The sequence below is a fragment of the Terrapene carolina genome, unplaced genomic scaffold (genome assembly GCF_002925995.2).
Source record: "Terrapene carolina triunguis isolate 2854851 unplaced genomic scaffold, T_m_triunguis-2.0 Scaffold130, whole genome shotgun sequence".
Classification (NCBI taxonomy): Eukaryota; Metazoa; Chordata; order Testudines; family Emydidae; genus Terrapene; species Terrapene triunguis.
This window is the reverse complement of record NW_020664481.1, coordinates 227375-249921: the sequence shown is the minus strand read 5'-3', so window position 1 is coordinate 249921 and position 22547 is coordinate 227375. Positions and strand designations below refer to the sequence as shown.

The following is a 22547-nucleotide window of genomic DNA, read 5'->3' as shown; positions in this document are numbered from 1 at the left end:
ATGCTTGTGGGAGGAAATAGCTACAGAGGACAAAGCATAAAAGCTAGATGCTGTGACCCAGCTTAAACCCATCTCAGGCAATGACCCTTCCTCTGTAGCCTTGGATAAATCACTCAATGTCTGTGGTTGAGTTTTCCCACCTCATAAAAAAAAGGGTTGTAGGATTAACATTAATGCTTATGAAGCGCTTCAAAGAGTTAGATACTATAGATATGGTAAGGATTATTATTTATATTATGGTAATTCATATAAAATCATACAATAATGAGTTACTGGGGGATGCTGACCCCCAACTGTTCATTGGCTTCTGCTCTCATCCCTCAGGCACCAGTGTCACTCCTGTAGCGACCAAGGGACTCCCTCTTTGCACCATTTTCTGCTGCAGCAGCTGTCAGTCACTCAATGGTTTTATTGTGTTTTCTGGTAGGAGGTGGGATTGAACGGAGACTCAACAGTTCTGGGATACAAGGGTGGATGCCAACCCTGTGGCCAGGGCAGAAGCTCCTCCTCTTGCTAGGCATATTCCTCACCCAGTGCCATGCAGTGTTGCTGTTGAGAGAATGGGGTGCCTCCCCCGTATGCCACCCCAGCATCAGGACTCTCACCCCATAACGAGGTGGGTAAACAAGAAGCTGCAGACCTACTGGAATGGCTGGGGCCTAGAGAGATTAGTGATCAATGATTGCCATGTTCAGAACCATCTCCAGGGTTCGGAGTCTCTTTTCAGCAGTAGCTGTCCCTTCCTCCCCTGTCCCTGTCCAGTTCTGCCTGCGTCAACCGTAGTGATAGACAAAGTCGTAGCTGCTGGGCTCCTTGGGGATGGGTGGTGGGGCCTCAGGGATCTGGATATTCTCCAGGTCCAGGAGTCTCAGCTTCATTTCCATGCTCAGCAGCGTGTCCAGGTCACTCTTGGTTAGCTCACTAGACATGTCCTTCCCCAGGAGGGCATTGAGTCCATCGATCCAGATACAGTACTGTGGAGAACAAGTAGACAAGTAGACATTCCCTAGGCATAAACCATGGGGAATGCCCCTGTGGAGCCCCCCCATCCCAAAATACACCAGCACAAACCACGGGTAGGAACATCCCTCTGGACGCCCCCTGAAATTGGTGACACCAGCAGGAAATAAAATGAGAAATTCAGAAAATGCAGTACATTAATCTGGGGGAAAGTAATTCAACCACAGACTCCTAATGGGAGGGAGAAGCTAGGGAAGCAAGAATGACTGACATGAGTTTGGAATGTGACATGGCAGCAGAAAAGACAATGCAATTTTAGGCATTACGTCTCAGAGCATGTGAGGAACAGCCTGTTGATGGCCAATGCCAAGGACCATAGACGCCGACTCCGTGGGTGCTCCAGAGCAGGGGTCGAGCACCCCCCGGCAACTTAGAAAGACGGCGCCTCTACCAAGGACTAAAGGAAGTCATTCAGGGTGGTACAAGGGGCTAGAACTTGCCCTAACAGGATGATATTACAAACAAGGGAGATTTAGGTTGAGCATTAGGCAACATTTTTTAACAGTGAGACTGGTGCATCTTGTCCAAAGCTTGGGGGGAACTGGTTTTTCCCTGTCTCCTCTTTGCAATTTGACAGCCCCATTTCTTACCTCATACTTATTAGGTGCAATGAAGTTCAGTGTCTCATCAGGATCATACAATATCGAGAAGGCCAATTCCAACACTTCCTGAAGGAAGAGGTTTTTAATCATCAGCTAGATAAATCATCATAACAGTCCTTTCTGCTACACCAACAATGTTGGGGGTCCCAGCTGCAGCCCAGGACACCTCCACAATGCAATCCTGTTCCCCGGGCACCTCCTCACTGTGCAACTAGCACCAGGGCACCTTGCCAGTCACAGAACAAGTTGGGTGGGCAGTGGGTCTAGGAGTGAAACAGCAAAGAGACCAGGGACTGGAAAGGAGATGTAGGGGTCCCAGATTTAGGCTGGGACTGTGTGTAAATGGTTCCCATAGACAGCTGTCATTTAGAGCTCGTTTCTGCTGCTTCCACCCTCCAAGAACTGCTCATCAGCCAAGGGACTGTACTAAAGAAAGGAAGGGAGCAGTTACCTTGTTCTGCTTCAGTGCACTTTTCTCCTTCATGTGTGGACAGTCCTTTCCTGTGACGATGGCCTTGATGTCTGCTACAGGGACTAGGAGTGAAACAGGAAAGTCACAACAGGAGGAACCCTGACTATGAAGAGATGGGGCTTTACCTTGACGTTACATGGCCCCATGTCCATCTGTCTGTTCACAGGCTTTTCTACAGACTCCATTACCAGACTGTCTGAGCCTCATAAACACAAATGAACTTATCCCCATAGCCCCTGATGTGGGAAGTACCAAGTGACACATCAAAGGTCACACAGGGGCTTGGGGAAGGGCCAGGGACTGAATTCAGATCTCCTGAGTACCAGTCAGTGCTGTAGCCACTGGTTCGAATGGTCGGTAGGTGGCAGAGCACAGGGCATTGCACATAGTGCCAGCGTCAGAGCAATAACCTGGACCTACTCTTTTCCTGCAGCGACTCGAAGGTCACTTCGCCCTGGGCATTGTCTTCCAGGTCTCCGTAGTGTAGAACCTTGTGGTTCAAGGCCAGACGACAGTACCAGAATCTCTCTGGAAAACACAACATACAGCATGGCATAAGTCGAGTCAGACAAGGCCCCCATGATAGCCCTGTATAGCCCCACTCTCTCATTCTCTACAGTGCCACCTGCTGGCTGTGACAAGGATTGCGGTCTCCTGTATGTATGCACCTCTGTGCCATCCCAGCCTGTTGGCCGGTGTAGCAACCCTGTTTATCCACCCCCTTCCTTGCCAACTGGGAAACCCACTTAGTCCTATTTGCTTCAGTGCTCCTACACTGGGAGGCTGTAGCAGGCCCCACCTTGTCTCCTGCGATTCCCAATTTTCCGGAAGCTGCTTCCCTCGCAAAGCCGGTTCAGACGCTGCTGTTTTATCAGCTCCAGGATCTCAGGCTGGATTTTCTCTCTCAGCTCCCTGGAGATCAAAGACAATTGAGTAAACAAGAGTCTGGGGTTAGCAGCCTGCAATTCAATGCAAGGGAGGCCAGTATGTGGGGAAGAGAGCTGCCCCTGTCAGGCACTTACACAATGGGTGGTGACTGAAAGTCATCTTGGCTCATTCTCTCAGACTGGCGCAGCCGCAGGATCTCAGAGTAGCTTAGGCTGCGCAGCTTGCTCTTGAACTGGTCCAAGGAGTTGGGTTTGGAGGGCAGAGCCCGGGTGATCTGCTCACGTACAACCTGCATCACCTAGAGGGATGGGATGGGAGATAACAGGCAGCTTACATTCCTGCTGCCCAAGGGGAGCTGGGATTCGGGGCTGAATTCAGCCAAGGGCTGCAAGGGACAGATACAGCGAGAGTGTGGTCAGGAGGCACATCCAATTGAGGGCTTTGAGGGCCCAGGGCAGGGAAAGCAGAGGTCAGAGGGCTGCCTCCTTCACCAGGATCCTAAACATATTCCTACATGCACTTGTACACACCTCCCCACTGCTCCATACTTTGCTGAGTAAGGAGTCTGTCTGTGCGCTCTCCCTCTCCGATACAAAGCCCTTCCCAGGGCAGGTTCCCATCCCCCTGACCTTGTTGAAATCCTCTGCCGTTGCTCTCATCTCCTTCCAGGTCTTGTTTAGCAGCTGGATGCAGATGGCAAAGAGCTCCTCAAATGCTCGGTCATGGGTGAAGAACATGGGGTGGTAGTCATTCCGGCCCTCATTGGCTTCAGGGACAGAGAAGGAAATTATGTGAGTGTCTGAGCAGCCAGGGCAGGAGGTCCTGGAGCTCATGGGAAGAACTAAGCTTGTTGCAATCAGAACAGCCTGACAGTGTGTGTAATACACGCTTCTGACCGTAGCCAAGTAGTTCATTTTATCATCCATTAATCATTGTGATATTTGGTGTCATGGTCAATTCATATGCTATTTCATATATAATAAATATATGCCAAATAGATTTAAATTGTTGGATTATAGAAGTAGAAGATTGACAAATATTTTGGAGTGATGAGTTTGTATTAGGTATATCAGTAAAGCATGGCTGGAATGCAAGACCTGAGGCCTGTAAGATTTTAGCTTAGCCATACTAGGCCATAGACTTAAGAATGCTTGACATGAGTGGGTGATCTAGGAATAACCCTATGCCAGTAAAGTCACAAGATTACTGTAAAAGATGTGCCAATAGGTGATATTACAGAAAACTAGATTGCAATAAACTACCATGTATTGTCCAAGACCACAAGACACCTGATTGTAACATGGACTGTCCTGTCCTGACTGCAGGTTACATGTTGTACATAGATGCTAATGAGAATAAGAGGAACTAAGAAACAACCTATGAAAAATGGGACACCCCAGTATTCATGGGGTGTGGAAGTACAGATAAGGAAAAGAGGGTTGAAACCCTCATGGATATGTGATCAAACAACAATATAGAAGAGGTTAATTGGTTGGGTAAAAGTGGGAAGACCCCAAGGGACAACCCCACGGGGAAACCCCAGCAGGAACCATCCCTCTATCAATGGTCATCTGCTGAGAGATCCATCAGACGCTAGAATATCTTTGAGGATATGAATAGGACTACTGTCTTAGTCATTGCATGGGTTTTTGTAGGATTTATATATGCATGGGTAATTTTAACTTTACTTAGTGCTTTAATAAAACTTGTAGTACAGATAAGACTTTGTACTCGTGATTGTGTCTTTGGTCACGATCCTTGGTCTTCATGTGTTCCTGGAGTCTCCACATTTGAGAAAAGCACCAGAGGTCATTTTCACTCTGCTAAGCTTGAAACTAGCAAAAGGAGCTGAACCCATGGTAGTTTAATGCAAAATTACTAAATTCAATTTAAATAAATAAAATAAAAAAAAAGGCTACATGAACCTGTCTATGGTTTACCTCCCCTATCCCCATGCTAGTATATGTTGGGGATGAGGAAATTACTTCAGAGTCCAGATCTGAGAATCAGTCCGTGTCTTTAACCGGTGAGCAAAAATCACCGTGCAATACTTTGCTACTTCTGCTGCTTTATTCAGGCACCTTATTCATCGATTCTAAGGTCAGAAGGATCACTGTGATCATCTAGTCCAGTGGTTCCCAAACTTGTTGAGGAGAGGTTGAGGGAACTGGGATTATTTAGTCTGCAGAAGAGAAGAATGAGGGGGGATTTGATAGCTGCTTTCAACTACCTGAAAGGGGGTTCCAAAGAGGATGGATCTAGACTATTCTCAGTGGTAGAAGATGACAGAACAAGGAGTAAATGTCTCAAGTTGCAATGGGGGAGGTTTAGGTTGGATATTGGGGAAAAACTTTTTCACTAGGAGGGTGATGAAGCACTGGAATGGGTTACCTAGGGAGGTGGTGGAATCTCCATCCTTAGAGGTTTTTAAGGTCAGGCTTGACAAAGCCCTGGCTGGGATGATTTAGTTGGGAATTGGTCCTGCTTTGAGCAGGGGGTTGGACTAGATGACCTCCTGAGGTCCCTTCCAACCCTGTGATTCTATCCTCTTCATTATTTATCACTCCCCCAATTTGTGTGTAATCGGAAAAGAGTGATTTTATGTTTTCTTCCAGATAATTGATAAAAATGTTAAATAGTGTAAAGCCAAAAACCAGTCCCTGTGGGAACTCATTAGAAACACACCTGCTTGATGATGATTCCCTGTTTACAGTTACATTTTGAGAGCCACCCGTTAGTCATTTTTTAATTTATTTAATGTGTGCCACATTAATTTGAGATCTTTCTATATTTTGTTAATCAAAATGTCTCATGGCACCCAAGTATATTATATCAATGGTATTAGCTTTATCAACCAAACCTGTGAACTCATAAAAAAAAAATAAAAAAAAAAAATATCAAATTAGTTTGAAAGGATCTATTTTCTATAAACCCATGTTGATTGGCATTAAATTATATTGGCAAAATATTAGCTTTCTTCTAGTCTTCTGGCACTTCCGCAGTGTTCCAAGACTTATTGATAATCAACATTAACTTTCCAGCAAGCTCCTCAGCCAGCTCTTTAAAAACTCATAGATGCAAGGTATCTGGTTCTGCTGATTAAAAAATGTTTAACAGTCTCCTGAGATATTAGTGGATTGGAAAGAGTGTTATCATATGATATGACTATATCACCTGTTTTTTCCTCAAATGCAGAACAGAAATATTTATTGAACACTTCTCCCTTTTCTGCATTATTATTGATAACACTAACACTCCCATCTAGTAAAGGACCAATACCAGTTTTAGGATTCTTTTTATTCCTAATATACTTTAACTCCTCCTTATTGTCCTTAACTCTGCTGGCCACAGATTTCTCTTTCTGTCCCTTTGCTTCTCTTATCAATTTTCTACTATTCCTAATTTTTGATTTATAGTCATTACTATTGACTTCCCCTTTCTTCCATATGTTATTTCCCCTACTGTGATTTGCACTGTACCATAAAGAATGATTAAAAGATTAGTTTCTTACCCTACAGTAACCATGATTCGTCAGTGTGGATCCCACTGTAGGTTTGCATGCACCTCATGTGGCAAGCTTGGAATCTTTTCTGAGTAGCAGTGTCTGTCACAGCAATGCATGTGCCCCATGCCTCCTTGCATTCCTTTGCTAGAGCGTAAAGCAGCCACGACCCTCTTTCAGTCCCCTCGCAATTCGTAGCCCATAACTGCTGAGGAGTGTGAAAAGCCTGGATGGAGGGTGAGTCATGGGATCCACACTGACTACAACATCTTGATGAACCACAGTTATTGTAGGTAAGTAACTGTTCTCTCTTCTTTGAGTACGTGTCAGCGTAGATGCCACTATAAGTGACTGGCAAGCATTGTCCGCTCAGGATGGTGGGAATGAGGAGTATCAGCTGCATCAGTCAAATAGAGATTGGAGGACTGCTCTCCCAAATGGACATCAGATCTAGCAGCTAAGTACAGTCCATAGTGTTTGACAAATATGAATGGATTGTTTAACATAGCTGCCTTGCAGATTTTGGATAACTGGCATCTTTTGAAAGCAGGCGGATGTTGCTTGGGCTCTGGTGGAGAGAGTCTTAGCAGTCAGTGGCAGAGGTATAGTGGCCAGCTAGTAACACAATGAGATACACTGAGTTACCCATTTTGATAATCTTTGTGATGAAATAGTCTGCCCCTTGGAGCAGCTGGCCACAGCCACAAATAGATGTGGGCACAGTCTAAAAAGTGTGGCCCTGTCACTATAATATTGGAGAACTCTGGATATATCCAGAGTGTGCAGCAGCTTCACCTCTTGGGTGGAATGTGGCTTTGGAAAGACCAGAGATAAAGTGATAGATTGGATTTGGAACTTAGAAACCATGTTGGGAATGAATTTTGCAGGAAGTCTTAGTATGATCCTGTCTTTATGGAACCAGGCATACAGGGGTTCTGCATGAGTGCCTGAAGCTTTCTCACCTAGACTTGGGTGATGGCCACCAAAAAAAGACTGTTTTAAGAGTGAGATGGTGGATAGCACACTCCAAGAGGGGCTCAAAGGGGAGCTCCATTAGCCTTAGAAGGATGATGCTGAGGTCCTATGTGGGAATAAGTTCCCTGACCGGTGGCTAAGTAGCCATTAGACCCTTGAAAAACGTGGATACTGGTGGATAAGAGAAGATCAAGAGCAACTGTATCGGTGGATTTTGCCACCAGGTGGACCTTGACTGAACTAAAGGACAATCCAGAATGTTTTAACTGCAGCAAATAGTTGAGAATCTTCTGGTCTAGACTGTATCAGGCAGCCCATACAGAGAACCTTTTCCATTTGGTGGTCAGTTTTCCTGCTCTGTACCAGGATTTCTTGAACTTGTAAGGAGCAATCCTTTACCATGGTGCTTAACCAGCCAGCATTCAAGCAGTTAAGTGCAGGGACTTTGGTTCCGGATGGAGAATCTGACCCTGTGAGAAAAGGTCTAATTGGCCCAGCAGCCTGACTGGTGATTGCACAGACACCTGCAACAGGTCTGTCAGCCAGAACTGCCTCAGTCAATAGGAGCTCTGAATATGGCCCTGGTACTGTGTGACTTTGCCAGTAACCTTGGGGATTAGCGGAATTGGTGGAAAGGCAATACGAGGTCTTGATTCCATTGCAGAAGAAAAACATCCAGCAATGATCAAAGGCTCATGCCCTCTCTGGAACAGAAGTTTGGACACTTGGTGTTGTCTTTGGTGGGACACGTCAGAGGTGTCGCCCACTGATGGAAAGTCGACCTAGTGATAGAATCCTGCATCAACCCTTGTGACTGATGACTGCCTGCTCAGGACATTCATCAGATTGTTGACAACTCCCAGGAGGTGCAGAACTCCCAGGGTTATGCTATGCAGATGATACCATTTCCACGGTTTGTTCGTTCCTTTGAAGAGAGGCAAAGAGCTGGCACCCCGTCTTTGTGCATGTAATGAAATGCCAATATATTGTGTCTCAGTGTCTGCACTATGGAATGTCGTAAGACTGGGAGAAATGCCATATACATCAGTTCAATTGCTCTGAGTTCTACGACATTTATATGCAGCCCCGTGTCCTCTGGGGACTAGACTCCTGGTATCTGTAGATGGCCTAGGTGAGCTTCCCCAGCCTGTACCCGATGTGTCGACTAATGCCATAGTTGGCAACAGGGTCACTTTGACCTGCATCCCTTTCTGGTCTTTGTTGGGATGCAGCCACCAGTCCAGCACTAAGAAGACATGAGATAGTAGTAGGACTTTCCTGCTCATCAGGTACTTAGCCTAGGAGTAAACTTACCTGAGCCAGAAGTGTAGAGGCCTCAGATGAATTCTGGCAAGCAGCATCAGGTATGTTCACAGGGACATATAGCCTAATAATGCAAGACAAATCTGTACCATCATAGCTGGTTGTGATTTCACTCTGTTCAGTGATAACTAGAAAAAGAGGAATCTGTCTTCTGGCAGGTTAGCCCTTGCTGTCATGGAATCTATCCTGGCCCGTACAAACTATAATCTGTGATGGGATAAAAGACAATTTCTTGTAATTCACCAGGAGGCCCAGCTGCAGAAACAGGGAAAGGGCACAACTAAGGCTGGTCAGAGCTTCCTGATAGGATCTGCCTCTGATCAGCCAGTCATCTAGTCAAAGTTGCCCTCTTAGGTGTGCCACCATTGTGGCAACACATTTTGTAGACTCTTGGTGCTGTGAAGAACCTGAAAGGCAATACTTTGTACTTGCAGTGATTGGGCTCTGCTGTAAATCTCAGGTACTTCTGTGGCCCAGATGGATTGCTGTGTGGAAGTACATGTCCTAAAAGTCAAGAGCCACAAACCAGTCCAGAGCCTGTCCTATGGATCCTAGATGAAGCAATAAGGCCACTTTTTTGTAACAGGCTCTTGTGAGGGGTCCATGAAGATGGACAGGGAAGGAGAGTGGGTAGGAGGCAAGGAAAAGAATTACATGGGGCACGCCCAGCACTCATTTGCTGGTATAATTCCTGACCACACCAGATGGAAGTGGGTGAGGTGGTTTCTCAAGGTCAGCTCTGGTATGGTCTTCATGTGGTTCTCAACACCCCCATCAAACCTGCTGCATGACAGAGGAAAATGACAGGCGCTCCTGGAGTTACAGGCCTGCTTTCTGGATGCGTATCTGGTTGGTACCCGGCAACAGGATGGTGTTCTTTGCCTTTGCAGGGTCTGATGTTGGGAGAGCTTTGATATGGTGCAGGGATGTAGATCCCTAGGGACCTCAGCACTGTCCTTGAAGCTTTGAGGGAATGGGAGTGCCTCAGCTATCTGGTTGCTGAACAGGTGCCTGTAACCAGGAATCCTGGTGCATTGTGATTGCCATAGTCATGAATCTAGCAATCATACCAGACTTGTCCATTGCTACTTTTAGCGCTGTTTTTTGCGATCATCTGGACCTCTGATGGTTTCTCTGAGCTCTTCTCTGTATTCCTGTGGGAGACAAAATAGGAAGGGGGTGGAACAATCACACTTTTCCCCCCATAAAAAACTCTTTTCATGAACAAGATCTTATAGTTCATGATACACACCTGGAGGGAGGCAGATGAATGTGCCATCTGACTAAAAAGGTCTAATTTCCTGGGGTCCTTATCTTTAGGAGTTCCTTGGTGAATCTGGTCTTTTCTCCTGAACAACAGATACTACTAGCAACCCTGGTGCTGGATTCATGTAACAATGTTCAAAGCTCTTGAACAGTATTTGGCAGTGCTTTTCTTCTTAGTTCCAAGCAGGGGAAAGCGAGACTGGGGCATGCCACAGTCCCTTTGCTGGGTCCAGTATGCCCTCATTAAATCAGGAGGGCAATCCTTGATGGCACTGAGGAGCTCAAAAAGTCAAACAGCTTGTGCGTGTTCTCTTGGATCACTTATCTCAATAGCTGATGTTTCAGCTATCCTGGAGAGCACGTCTTGGAAGGCTCTAAAGTCAACAATGTTTGGGCTGAAGCAAGCATCTCATTAGGAGAAAATGAAGACCCCTTTGGTGGGGAGGACAGTTGGAGCATCTCTCAAGCTGCCTTGACTTGCCCCTAGTTCTGGTGAGGGGAGGGCTTGGCCATTGACCCAGTGGTGATTGAGATGTCATCCTTTTCCCCTACACCTGCAACGGGGGTCTGCTCCTGGACTGTGGATGGCTCCAGTGTAGGACTCATGAATGAAATTGTTTTTAGTTATCCTGTACCATTGTAACTTCTGTTCACCATTTCATAACACTTGCCATTTTGCCTACATTGTAACTTCTGTGCCATATTGTAATTCAAACCCCATTTTAAAACGCTTACTCCATTTTGTAAGGGCTTGCTGCAACCTTTATTGTTGCAAACTCTGCTGTAATTTTATTAGTCTAGTTAAGATGTGTAAATGAGGGATGCATGGGTGATAGAATCAACCTCCAGCACCAGCCCGTCCTGATGAGATAAAGTTCAAATACCAACGGCTGAAGAACTAGACAACAGCCCTAACTCAAGCAAGAAGCATCCACCCTAAAAAAAAACAACAGAAGGAAGATCAAAGCCAGGTCCCAGGCTGACAGTCACGCCTGCAATTAACGGGTGATCAAGCACCAAACCCAGAGGCGGCGTGACACAGCGAGACCTAGGAACTTTGAATCCAAACTAAACTCCTATAAAAAAGGAAGGGTGAGATGAGAGACTTTGGGTAACGTTCTGCTATCAACATCAAGGAGCATCGGTGCGCGCCTGACAGAGACCCGGCTCCTCCTCGTGCTCAGCTTTCCTGGCCAGTTAGCTGTCACGAGCTACGATCCCAAGCTGCGAACTCAAACTACAACCAGGACTGGTAACTATCCAGCAGCTGCAGAACATTTTGGTGTGTGTGTGTGTGTGTGTGTGTGTGTGTGTGAGTGTAAGCATTAAGGTATTTGCTAATAGTTACAGATTAATAATAAATGTGGCATCTTTGCCTTGACCCCTAAAACGATCCTGTGTAAGTTTGTGGGACAACACCAGGAGGGCCAGTATGGTCAAGGTGCAGATTATAAGGGTACTGGCCAGATTGGCAGTGGACTGGTCAACTACAGTCATGCATCAGTGCCTGGTAAGGAATGTTGCTGGAACTCCCTCTAAGATCCTTTTCTGAGAGTAAGAGACAGAGGCGTAAGTGGTTTGACCTAGCGGTTATGGCTGGGCTGGTGTCCACACAGTCAAGGGTGGCCACGAGGGAGCAGTCAGTGAGCAGGGATAGGAGTAATCGCTAGAGATGGGATCAACAGACAAAAAGTAAGGGTCAGAGTCAGGCTGAGTTAGGAGACTGGAGATCAGAAAGCTAGGGGAGGTCTGGAGTTGCAGCAGGCCAGAGGTCTGTGTGGTTGCCTAAACAACTTCCTGGGGCACCGTCTAGGGTTAAATAGTGAGCATGGGCCAATCAAAAGGCTGCAGGGTATTGCTGCTCTGGACCCAGTGGGCAATTCTAATCTCCACAATGCTCCTTGGATGGGGCTCTGGATGGTTCCCTGGTGATGATGTAGGAACTGCAGCCCTGAGCTCTACAGACCTGGGTTCTAGTCCCACAGATCCTTACACTGATCTGATGGAAGAGGGTTCCCTACTTGAAGTAGGAGAGAAGGAATGGGTTGGATATGGTGAAGAGAAGTACATTTCTGTGAACAGCAGTACCATTGGGGGTATGTCTGGTGCTGGGGCCTCCAGTGCTGGTGTCTGTCCCAAGTGCAGAGGTGATGGCAGTACCTCTAAGGTGCATCTTGGTACCAGAAAGGGTTGTTGACTGGCACAGATGTTGGTACCGGTGTGAGTCTCAGTGTCAAAATTTGTAAAAAGTACAGCTGTCTCCTGTGCTGTCTTCATAGTCTATACCTTGCTCCTAGCCCTCAATGTCATGGAGGGGTTAGATTTGTCTTTGGAGGAGTGTTTCAAATCCTCTTTTCAGGATAAAACTGCTGGATGCGCCAAGCTGCACTTGGAATCTGTGCCAGTCTGTTGTTACAGGGTCTCTTTGTCCTGGAGTTGGTGCTAAAGCGTTGAGCAGTAAGGCCATCTATGCCAGTGCTATGACTGGTCTTGGAGATCTTGGGGCTGATACCAATGGTCTTGGCACACTTTTTGATGACTTCTTCCCCCCCGATGGAAACCAGGGGTATGTGGTTAGAGGAGCAGTTTCTGGGGATAGCCTCCACGACTCCAGCTTGGTGGAGCTCTCATCTCTAGGATTGGATGCAGCATTCATGGATCACTCAAAGAGATGTTACTTGAGCCTCGTGTCTCTTCACGTTTGTACATTGGATGAGAAGGAACAGCAGAACGAGCACATGTTGCAGATGTGCCCTTCCCCAAGGCAGAAATGGAATCTGTTGTGCTCTTCAGTTAAGGACATGAGACCGTCGCACAATGGACAGGGTTTTAACCTATAGCATGTGTGAAGTGCCTCACTGTGCTGTGCAGGTTGTGTGCACGGGAGCTTTTAGGCAGATTTCCCCCTATCCTTTCCCCTTTTTTTAATGTCCAAGTCCAAGTTAATAACGAGAAAGTGAAGAGGAATTCCTTCACAGAATAAAGTAATCTGAAGTGAGTTTGAAGCTCAAGAAAGAGTAATGAGTCAGACACTCATTTGGTTTAGTATCTCTGCCATGGGTGGCAAGAGGGAACCAAGGGAGGGCTGTGGTCTCTTTTCCTTTTATGCCCGTGCACAGGGCACACACGGGGCCCAGCAGACATTGCTATTCAGAAAAAGATTGAGCTTGCATGCATGAGGTACATGCACACCTATAGTGGGATCCATACTGACACATACCTAAAGAAGAACTAAGCACTGTCATCCTTGTAGCCCCAGAAGAGAGCTTCCCATCTGACTCTCACACATCACTCAGGAGGCCCCAATAGCATCCATGGCCTTGCCTACATAAGGACATTTCTTACCTGCTCTTCAGCACTGGTGCTACCAGCTGGGTGAGCTGTAGTGCAGGCAATTTTACCACTGTGTCCTCTGACCCTGTACAACCCTACTCCAGCCCAAGGAGCCTAACTCACCAAAGACAGTACAGACCCTGGTCTCAGCACTCATGGATCACAAGAAAGCAGACTCCAGGCTCTCTGCCCTTGGGCACAGAATGTATAGCCAGTGGGTGATTTCAGGGGAGCACCTTCCCAGTACACAGCACATCTGGAGAAATGTTCCAGGGGTTGGGATGGAGGCACTTACGGAGCTCCCCAACCTGCAGGATTTCACACAGCATCTTGGTGAGCTCAATGGCGCTGCGCCCAAACGGGCACTCATGCTTGTCCTCCCGACTGCTGTTTTCCAGGACAATCTAGAGAGAGAGAGAGAGAGAGAGAGAGAGAGCGCACACATGACACAGCACAAACCAGGGTGACGATGTTTGCAGGAGGTACCCTTCTCTCCATACCCTTATGTAGGTGTCCTGATGGAATTTGGCCAAGTAGAGCATGTTGTCCAAAGCCAGCATCCCTGGGGGAGTCTGGGTAAAGTCCATGGCTGGATTGATGTGATTCTGTGGGTAGAGTGTAGGAAAAACCCAAACACATTAGTCCTAGGGAATCCTGAAAGAAGCCCCCCTGAATCTGCCCGTGCAGGGGGTCCCTAACCCTCACAGAACCCTCCACCTGAGATGAGCAATCCACCCAGGGAACACTTGAGTGCCACCTATCCAAATTGTCTCTGGAAATGTTATTTGTTGCTCCTGTGGAGATAAACGTAACTTGCACACAACAATCTGTGCCCTCCGAGAAGATCCTTGCGCATCATGCCAAGAGACCTGAGCCTAATCACCGGCTTTAACTGAGCAGTGAATTCACAAGGATACGAACAGGGAGCCCTGTCTCTGCAGAGTTCCTCTCTTAGGAGATGTCTTAGGCTCCGATACAGAAATGGGGTGTGATCTGTGCACTTTGTGGCCTCCTTTTGTTCTCCCCTCCCCGATAGGGAACTCTTAAGCTGCCTCTAGCAAACTGTGGCATCAGCAATCCCTCCGGATGCTTACAGTGAATCCCAGCATCTTGTAGTCCTTGGTGTACATGGCTTTGCGTTTCTCTGTCCCGCCCCCAGGTACGGTGTTGCCATCAGACTCTGCATCAAAAGCGATTCTTCTCAGCTCAAATATGATGTCTCTTTGTGCCTGAGGGACAGAAGGCAAGGAGATTGCAGCGCATCAGCAATCACACAGGCAATATTTCTACACAACACCATGCAGTCCTGTCTCTCTCCAGAGTTCATGTTATGGGCATGGACCAAGTGCCAGGAATCGAATTGGCACTTTTTACAATGACACTCATTGGGAACTCCAGCTTTTAACACTCCCTGCAGCTGAGGTGGAGCTAAGGAAGCCAGTCATGAATCAATTCCCCTCTTTCAGCACCTCCTGTCCCTCATAATCGTACCCAGACTGCTGACCCTGGGGCTTCCTCTACAGTGCACTCACTGCAGCCCTAACAATGACCTGATCATTGGGATCCATCTTGGTCATCATCCGCTCTTCCAGGAGGTTAAAGGTCAGGACCTGCAACACGTACAGCTGATGCGCCATTTCTGTTTTGATTGGGCGGTTTCCTCTGATCACATGCTGCAATATCAAGGGTGGGGGCAAGAGTGAACAGTAAGAAAAACTACTGAGTGCTGCTTGCTGTAGGCACAAGTCAGGCTGCCCATACCCCTGTGTTCGTGAAGATCCAATACCTGACAGGACCTGCTCTAATGCCAGGAGGAAACAGGCTGCAAACTCTCTTCTCTCTCTTGGACAAATGGTTGCAATTCCACTCTGCACAGACTCATACTCCTGGAGGTGCCCTTAGGCAGCAAGATTTAAACTCAACATAAGCGAGGTTTCCAATTAGTAATGACTAAGAAGCTCCCTGTCATTTGTCACATACTCACATTCAGGATTATAGACCTCAGGTGCTTCTGGGCAAACGCATTAGCCATTTCCTGTTGGGGATTCAGAGATAAAAGAAACATGAGAGAAAAACAAAAACAGAACCCACCTCTTGCAGAAAGGAGAGAAAAGGCGAACGACAGATCAGTGATAGCCCATACCATGTAGGACAGATAACTCACTACAGACAATCACCATGGACAATTCCTCCACCCCACCCATGTCTCTTTAGAGTGCTGGTCACCCTGAGATCTAAGGGCCCAATTCATTATCGCTCTATGGCCCCTTTGCACTGGCATACCACCAGTGCAAGAGGATGTGTGGAGGTCTGGGGGCAGGAGAAAGCTTGGCCCTGGATGTCCCCTGCTGGCCATGCCTGTTGGAACTATGGCAGCATGGAGTGTTACTTGGGCTGCCCTAGCCTATGCTGCTGGCCAAGACTGTCCCAGCTGCCCGTGAACTGGGGACGTGTACTCTGACCAGTACAGGAATGTATTTGTCTGCAGAAGTCTTACTGCAATCAGGTAAACAGCCCAGCCACCATGTTCCGAGCTGACACAAGATTTCCCCTGTTTCAACAGCTTATCACTTTCTCAGAACTCTTCCCCTGGAGCTCACATTTCCCTTGTCTCAGCCCCAAAGGTGATTTTTTAAGGGGCAGTTTGAGGACAAAACACTGAGCTGATTTTGAGTTACACAAATAGAAAGGAAATAAGTTTCATGCTTGAAGTTTTCAGTTGCTATTTTTGCTCAGTGGCTTCGTTTCCTAGTGACTCCCTCGGCCTGTACCTCAGCCTGAGGAGCAAAGGCTCTCTAACTACGCTCTTTCAAATTTAACCAAGAAATAAAGAAACGAGAAGTGTTTAAACATCACACATGCTAAGGAGGTGCCTCATCCCGACAGACAGACATGTGAGTCTGCTGCAAACCTATGTGTCTGGGACCAACATGGCCAGCTGACCAGACATCATGCACATATCACCTAACCTGCCATCTCTCCACAGGTCTAGATGACATGCTGGTTAAAACACCAGCAACCTGTTTACAGTAGCAGGTGGAGCGGTGCCAGAGCTAATATAATGGTGGGAACTTTTCAGAAATTTGCTATTGGGGCAAGGTCTTTGGATGGGCCCGGTCTTTGGATGGGCCCATGATAATAGGAGGCGTACCTATCAGGCCACTTGCCATCTGGAATGGATTCAGCGGAACAGTCCATTTCAGAACCCCTGCACATTGTGAGCACTGGTGAACATAGGCTGAGCAAGCCCAGAATTGGATCTGAATATGAAATCATACTTAAATAATTACACCAGTGCAACCTACCCCTCCTGATCTCCCTTGCATTGTCCCAACTCCCCAAGCCAATCCTGCTAGTTCCAGGTCACACAGGAAGTACGGCAAAATGTAAATTTCAGCCTGCTCCTAGGTCTTTGTTTTCACTCTTTTGGTTCTATATTGCTGGAGACAGGAACCACTAGGAAGAGCAGAGTGACACTCTGGCTGATAGCCAAACCACCTAGAGCTGTGAGCTCAGCAGGGCTCACACGCTAACTATAGTCAAAATGAGTCAGTACTTGGATGGGAGACATCTTAACATCCAGCTGCTGCAGGAAGTGGTTCAAAAGAGGATACACTGTCCCTTGAATTAGCACTGTTTCTTATTATTTATAATTTCTATTATAATGTCCTTAGAGATTTGTGGCGTACAAACACAAAATAAAGGGAGTCCCTGCCCCAAAGAGCTTACAGGCTGTATATCTGATGAGACAACAGAAGGATAAAGCAGATAAATGGTTGGAAAGAAAGGAGACAGTGAAAATCCTGATCAGCATAGTAAGTAGAAGTGTGAGCACACACACACTGCCTAACCACTGTCAGGTGATTGATATTGTCCCTAATGCCCCAGCACGGTCCTGGGGACACTGTGCTGCAGGGAATGGTGAGGGTGACTCTGCAGGGGGGCTTTCCTCTCCAAGTCAGTATTGTCCTTAATGCCCCAGGATGGTACTAGGGACTCTGTGGGGTTGGAGGTGCTCTTTTGGATTGTTATTACTGTAGTGCTGAGAGCCCTAGTTGTGGACCAGGACCCCAACGTGTTAGGCGCTGTACAAAGGATGCAAGGAAAATTTAAGTGGTCATTAAAGATCCCTTGGAAATGTTATGAGTTGGGTATTAGCCTTGGTATCTTGGCCAAACTCCTAGTCACATAATTACGTTCTTCCTCCCTGAATTATCTGTGAACTTTCCATTTGAGATGGTAAGCCCACCCATTGTCTGTCTTAAAATATTACATCATGTTTGCTAAGTACTGTTAAAAGCGTCAACAGAGCCACCTCAGAGGTGGCTGCATTTTTAGCAAGAATAAAGTGCTCTCTGCTGCTACAAAAGTCTGCAAAACGCTTTGAGAACCTACCAAATGGAAATCTCTAAATCATACTCTAAACTGCATGGGCAGTGGGACACAAGCAACAATCCTGAGGCAGACAGCTGGAGGCTGAAGTGTATTCTTAGGGCACAATTGCTCAAGGGGTGGCCCCAGATCAGGCATGACATACACTACAACCTGAGAGCATCAGCATTGAGTACTGTGAATGTTCCCCTTCACCTCTGCTATCATAAGGTCTTGTCTACATAGCAAGTTTTCTAGGGCTTGGCTACAATTGTGAGTTACAGTGCAATAAAGCAGCCCCGGGCGCCCTAGCTCACTCCCCATCCTGGCAAGGCATGTAGAGCGCTCTGACTCCGCGGCTACAGTGCTGCTGGTACTCCACCTCAGCGAGAGGAATAACATTTGCTGCGCCTTGGCTACAACGCACGGGTGTCAGTGTGAACGAGGCGTTGCATTACTGCACTCTGATCGGCCTCCGGAAACGTCCCATAATCCCCTTAAGTCAAGTGGCCACTCTTGTCATTGTTTTGAACTCCTGTAGGAATGTGGAAATGCCCTTTCAGGGCTCTATTTCTGACAGCTAGCATGCAAGCCGTTACTGTGGAATGCTGTGTGAGAGGGAGAGAGGCGGGGGGGAGTGGGAGGTCTGCGGCTGTCCGAACTTACAAGACAGCATGCTGACATGCTCTCAGCCCCCTAAAAACCCACTCTCTCCCCCCCAACATACACACAACACACTCCCTGTCACACTCCTCCCTCCCCCCCCCCATTTGAAAAGCACGTTGCAGTCACTTGCATGCTGGGATAGCTGCCCATAAGATACCGCTCCCAATGCCGCTGCAAGTGCCCCAAATGTGGCCACGCCAGTGCGCAAGCAGCTGTCAGTATGGACAGACTGCAGCACTTTCCCTACTGCGCTCTCCGAAGGCGGGTTTAACTCATAGCACTCTACATCTGCAAGTGTAGCCATGCCCCTACCCTATTTTAAAACCAATCAGAGCTGTAGCACAGACTCAGTTTTAGGCAGTTTAAGGTGGCTTGGCCTGTTTTTACTGAACTGGTTCTGGTTTTAAAATTGGTTTAGCTGAACTGGTTTTAAAAGTTTCCCCAGCACAAACAACCCCTTTATGGACCATCGTTATAAATATTCTCTATGCCAGCTAAAGTCAAGCAGACCCTCCCTATGGCTCCTCCAGCACCATCCTCCGGACCACCCCTCACCTCCAATCCCCATGCAGCATCTCTGGCACTAGGACAAATAGCTGGAGGCTAACTACCTAGGATGCCTACAGCTCAGCAGGCATCTGACCCTCCCCCAGGGCTGGAGTTACTTACAGTGACAGGCAGGTCTAGCGGGTTAAGGAGCTTGTCCTGCTGGCAGAAAGCAAAAGGCACAAAGAGAAGCAGACAGAGGAGTTAGCTCAGAGCCCAGAGCAAAGGGCACAAACAGGGCACTGGAGGAGGAAGGGTTAACAGAGCAAAGCTTCACAACACAGACGCTTGCACACCCCACACCTAGCTAAGATCTTGGGGCACCTCAAGCAGAGCAGAGATCTTACTTCTCTTATGCATGTCATGGGGACACGCCCATGGGACTCAGAGATTGTGTATGTGCATGCTGGACAGTCCCATGGGGTTCCTAACTTCCCCACCCCGTGCTGCACTCCCATGTGGCATTTCCACAGGACTCAGTTTCTCCAAAGGGTGTCCGTGCTCTACACACAATCGCTCTATGCTTCTCCCCCAGCAACACTCCATTTTCCTGTTGGACATCCCCCACACCAGCAGCCTTCTGCTCCAGTCAATCTCTCTATTGGAATCGCCGCATTCCCCCAAGGCTGAACCACTGCAAGAGAGTCCCACAGCAATAGAAAGAGCTTGGCTGAGTCTGGGCCCCATTCTGCCTAGACAGAGGGACTTCTCAGATGCTGCAGGTGCCAAACAAGCAGTCAGCCATTAATCAGGCCTGGGGCTTTGGCTATAGAAAGGAGGTCACAGACCTGTCTCTTGTCCTCAGGCGCCTTCAGGAAGAGGGCATTGATCAGGGCAATGGCATACGTCTGAATCTCCTGGTTTGAGCTGCAGGGACAGAGACACATGGAGAACTGGAGATGAAAGAAGCAGCTAGTGTTTGCAGAACAGGGAGGGGATTATTACAGGCTGTCACTTCACCCCATCTATTCCAGGATATCTGGAGGCAGGATCTGCATTGGTGCAGCTCCTCAGACAGGACCCAACTATTTTTACCATCATGTCATCTAGCTTTGCTCAGAACTCCACTGAACTGACAGGTAGAAACTGCTCTAGTTGGGGGAAAATACACTATGACAAATGCTTCCAAACATGGTCTACACTATTTCTTCTGGCTCACATGACAGGGACACTGTATCAAGAGTTTACAAACCATTCTCAAGCCCAACAACCTTTGGCCTCAGTCTCTGAAGAAACTCAAACTGCAGCAACTGCCAGAAGCAGCATCCACATTCTGAACAATGGAGCTCTTGGGACTCAGGGGCCAGAGCCTCAACCTCTGGGCTACGGGAGGTGGGGGTTGTAAAATTACAGGCCCTGACTCATGAGCCTAGACTTTTCCTGAGGAGGACAAGGAGGCTCCATGGGAAAGGCTGACCAAGGGGAGAGGTTGTGATGGGTCGTTCAGGTCGGGGGAGGACAGGAGGAACTGGAGGGGGCATGGTAGCCAGCCCCATGTGTGGCACAGAGTTGAACACACAAAAATAAAGAGTGAAGACATGAAGCAAACAAGACAGGAGCAGCAGCTGGCTTCCTAGTGGGAAGTGAATAAAAATCATGATTAAAAAGTTTTAGATTTTTAAAAATTTAATTAAAAAATTTAAAATGAGATTTTATTTACATGTTATTAGCTCCTTACTTTCTCCTCATTTTATAGTCTTACATGATTAATAATGAGGTTTTGTACTTGTTTATATAATTAGTATCCTAACAGTTTGTGGCATTTCAGGTTTACTTAGAGGTTTTTTCTCTTAATAAGCTTCAGCCCTGAAATGAAGCATCTCTGATCTTTGCTAGTATATTTTGTTGAGAGAACATCAAAAACTCAAACATGAACTCAATAAGCAAATAGTCAGTGTTATATCTGCAACTAGAGCTCAGCACAATATTTCGAGCAAACAGTTTATTTCCTGAAAAATGCAGTGATGATGCCCTCCTTATAAAACTTTTAACAGCCAGTGACTGGGCACTTACCTGGGATGTGGGCAACTGTGATAGAATACACCCCTGTGTTCACACCCTACACACTATTGTAATAATGTTTGTACATGGTATGCCTTTTGAGGTATTTAAAAACTCATAATTTGCTTATCAATATCATGGCAAAAATGCACATAGTAGTGCAATATGTGAAATTATAAACAAAAGCTGAGATCTTGACTAAAAGTATGTTTCCCATAGAAGTCTGGGAAATAGCCAACCAGTTCCTCAGAGACAAAGGGCAAACTGATGCCTCAGCCAGGTGTAAACAAGGCTGATGGACCATTACCTGCTAAGTGGCCATGCTTTGACAGGAAAGGAGGCAGGGGCAAAAAAAAAAAAAAAAAAAAAAAAAAAATCTACATCTTAGCAAAGAAACAGCATGAGTTTCCTTCCACACAGACTGCCTGTTGTCTTGCTCCCAGCTGGAAATGCTTCTCAAAAGGGGGGCAGAGCTATAAAAGAAGGGGAAGACACCCCAAGATATCCCCCACACCCATGCCCATCGATTCACTGTCTATGATGGGACAAAGGAAGCAGCCATTAGATTGCGGGAGGGGTCTTGACCTAAGAAGTTTGGTCAGAAAAACTGCTGAGAGCATGTGGTGAGAAAACTTGGCTTTAAATTTAACATTGTTTGTTAAGTTAGGCTATGTCTTCATAGCACTTTTGTCGGTCAGGGATGTGAAAAAAAAATAAAAAAACCCCACACCCCTGACCGACATAAGTTACAACAGAAGTGCTGGTGTGCACAGCGCTACATCGGCAGGAGAGCGTCTCCCACCACCATAGCACTTGTGGAAGGTGGTTTAATTGCGCCGACAGGAGAGCTCTCTCCCAGCCGCATAGAGAGGCTACATGGGAGACCTTACAGTGGCAGCGGTACAGCTGTGCCATAAGGTCTGTAGTGTAGACATAGTCTTAAGCACCAGTAAGTGTTTTATCTTTATTTTTCTTGTAACCGTTTCTCGCTTTTATGCCTCATTACTTGTACTCACTTAAAATCTCTCTCTTTGCAGTTAATAAATTTGTCTTAAAGGATTAACAAACTTAATATTTCTGGACTGTCTGCGAGGGCGCTGGACAGTGCACAACATACAGAACATTGCCAGCAGATCGAGGGACATGATCATTCCCCTCTATTCGGCACTGGTGAGACCTCATCTGGAGTACTGTGTCCAGTTTTGGGCCCCACTCTACAAGAAGGATGTGGAAAAATTGGAAAGAGTCCGGCAGAGAGCAACAAAAATGGTTAGAGGGCTGGAGCACATGACTTATGAGGAGAGGCTGAGGGAACTGGGATTATTTAGTCCGCAGAAAAGAAGAATGAGAGGGGATTTGATAGCTGCTTTCATCTACCTGAAAGGGTGTTCCAAAGAGGATGGATCTGTTGTCAGTGGGAGCAGATGACAGAACAAGGAGTAGTGGTTTCAAGTTGCAGTGGGGGAGGTTTAGGTTGGATATTAGGAAAAACTTTTTCACTAGGAGGGTGGTGAAGCACTGGAATGGGTTACCTAGGGAGGTGGTGGAATCTCCTTCCTTAGAGGTTTTTAAGGTCAGGCTT

General features: G+C 47.0%; 1 protein-coding gene across 3 annotated transcripts in view; it reads right to left on the bottom strand.

Moving 5' to 3' along the window:
* Positions 1 to 422: 422 nt before the first annotated feature.
* Positions 423 to 22547, bottom strand: part of ELMO2 (engulfment and cell motility 2) — a 47309-nt gene continuing 25184 nt past the window's right edge. For 2 of the 3 annotated variants that reach the window (XM_026652641.1, XM_024196726.1), the window contains 14 exons: positions 19753 to 19831; positions 19088 to 19123; positions 15366 to 15416; positions 14932 to 15054; positions 14476 to 14610; positions 13882 to 13986; positions 13677 to 13785; positions 3612 to 3748; positions 3117 to 3280; positions 2894 to 3006; positions 2515 to 2622; positions 2074 to 2156; positions 1611 to 1688; positions 423 to 974 (listed from right to left, as the gene is read on the bottom strand). In XM_026652641.1, coding sequence (XP_026508426.1) covers positions 774 to 974; positions 1611 to 1688; positions 2074 to 2156; positions 2515 to 2622; positions 2894 to 3006; positions 3117 to 3280; positions 3612 to 3748; positions 13677 to 13785; positions 13882 to 13986; positions 14476 to 14610; positions 14932 to 15054; positions 15366 to 15416; positions 19088 to 19123; positions 19753 to 19831 — 1522 coding nt within the window. In that variant the 3' untranslated portion in view covers positions 423 to 773. The remainder of the gene's footprint in view (positions 975 to 1610; positions 1689 to 2073; positions 2157 to 2514; positions 2623 to 2893; positions 3007 to 3116; positions 3281 to 3611; positions 3749 to 13676; positions 13786 to 13881; positions 13987 to 14475; positions 14611 to 14931; positions 15055 to 15365; positions 15417 to 19087; positions 19124 to 19752; positions 19832 to 22547) is intronic. The other variant, XM_026652642.1, reaches the window with a different exon arrangement.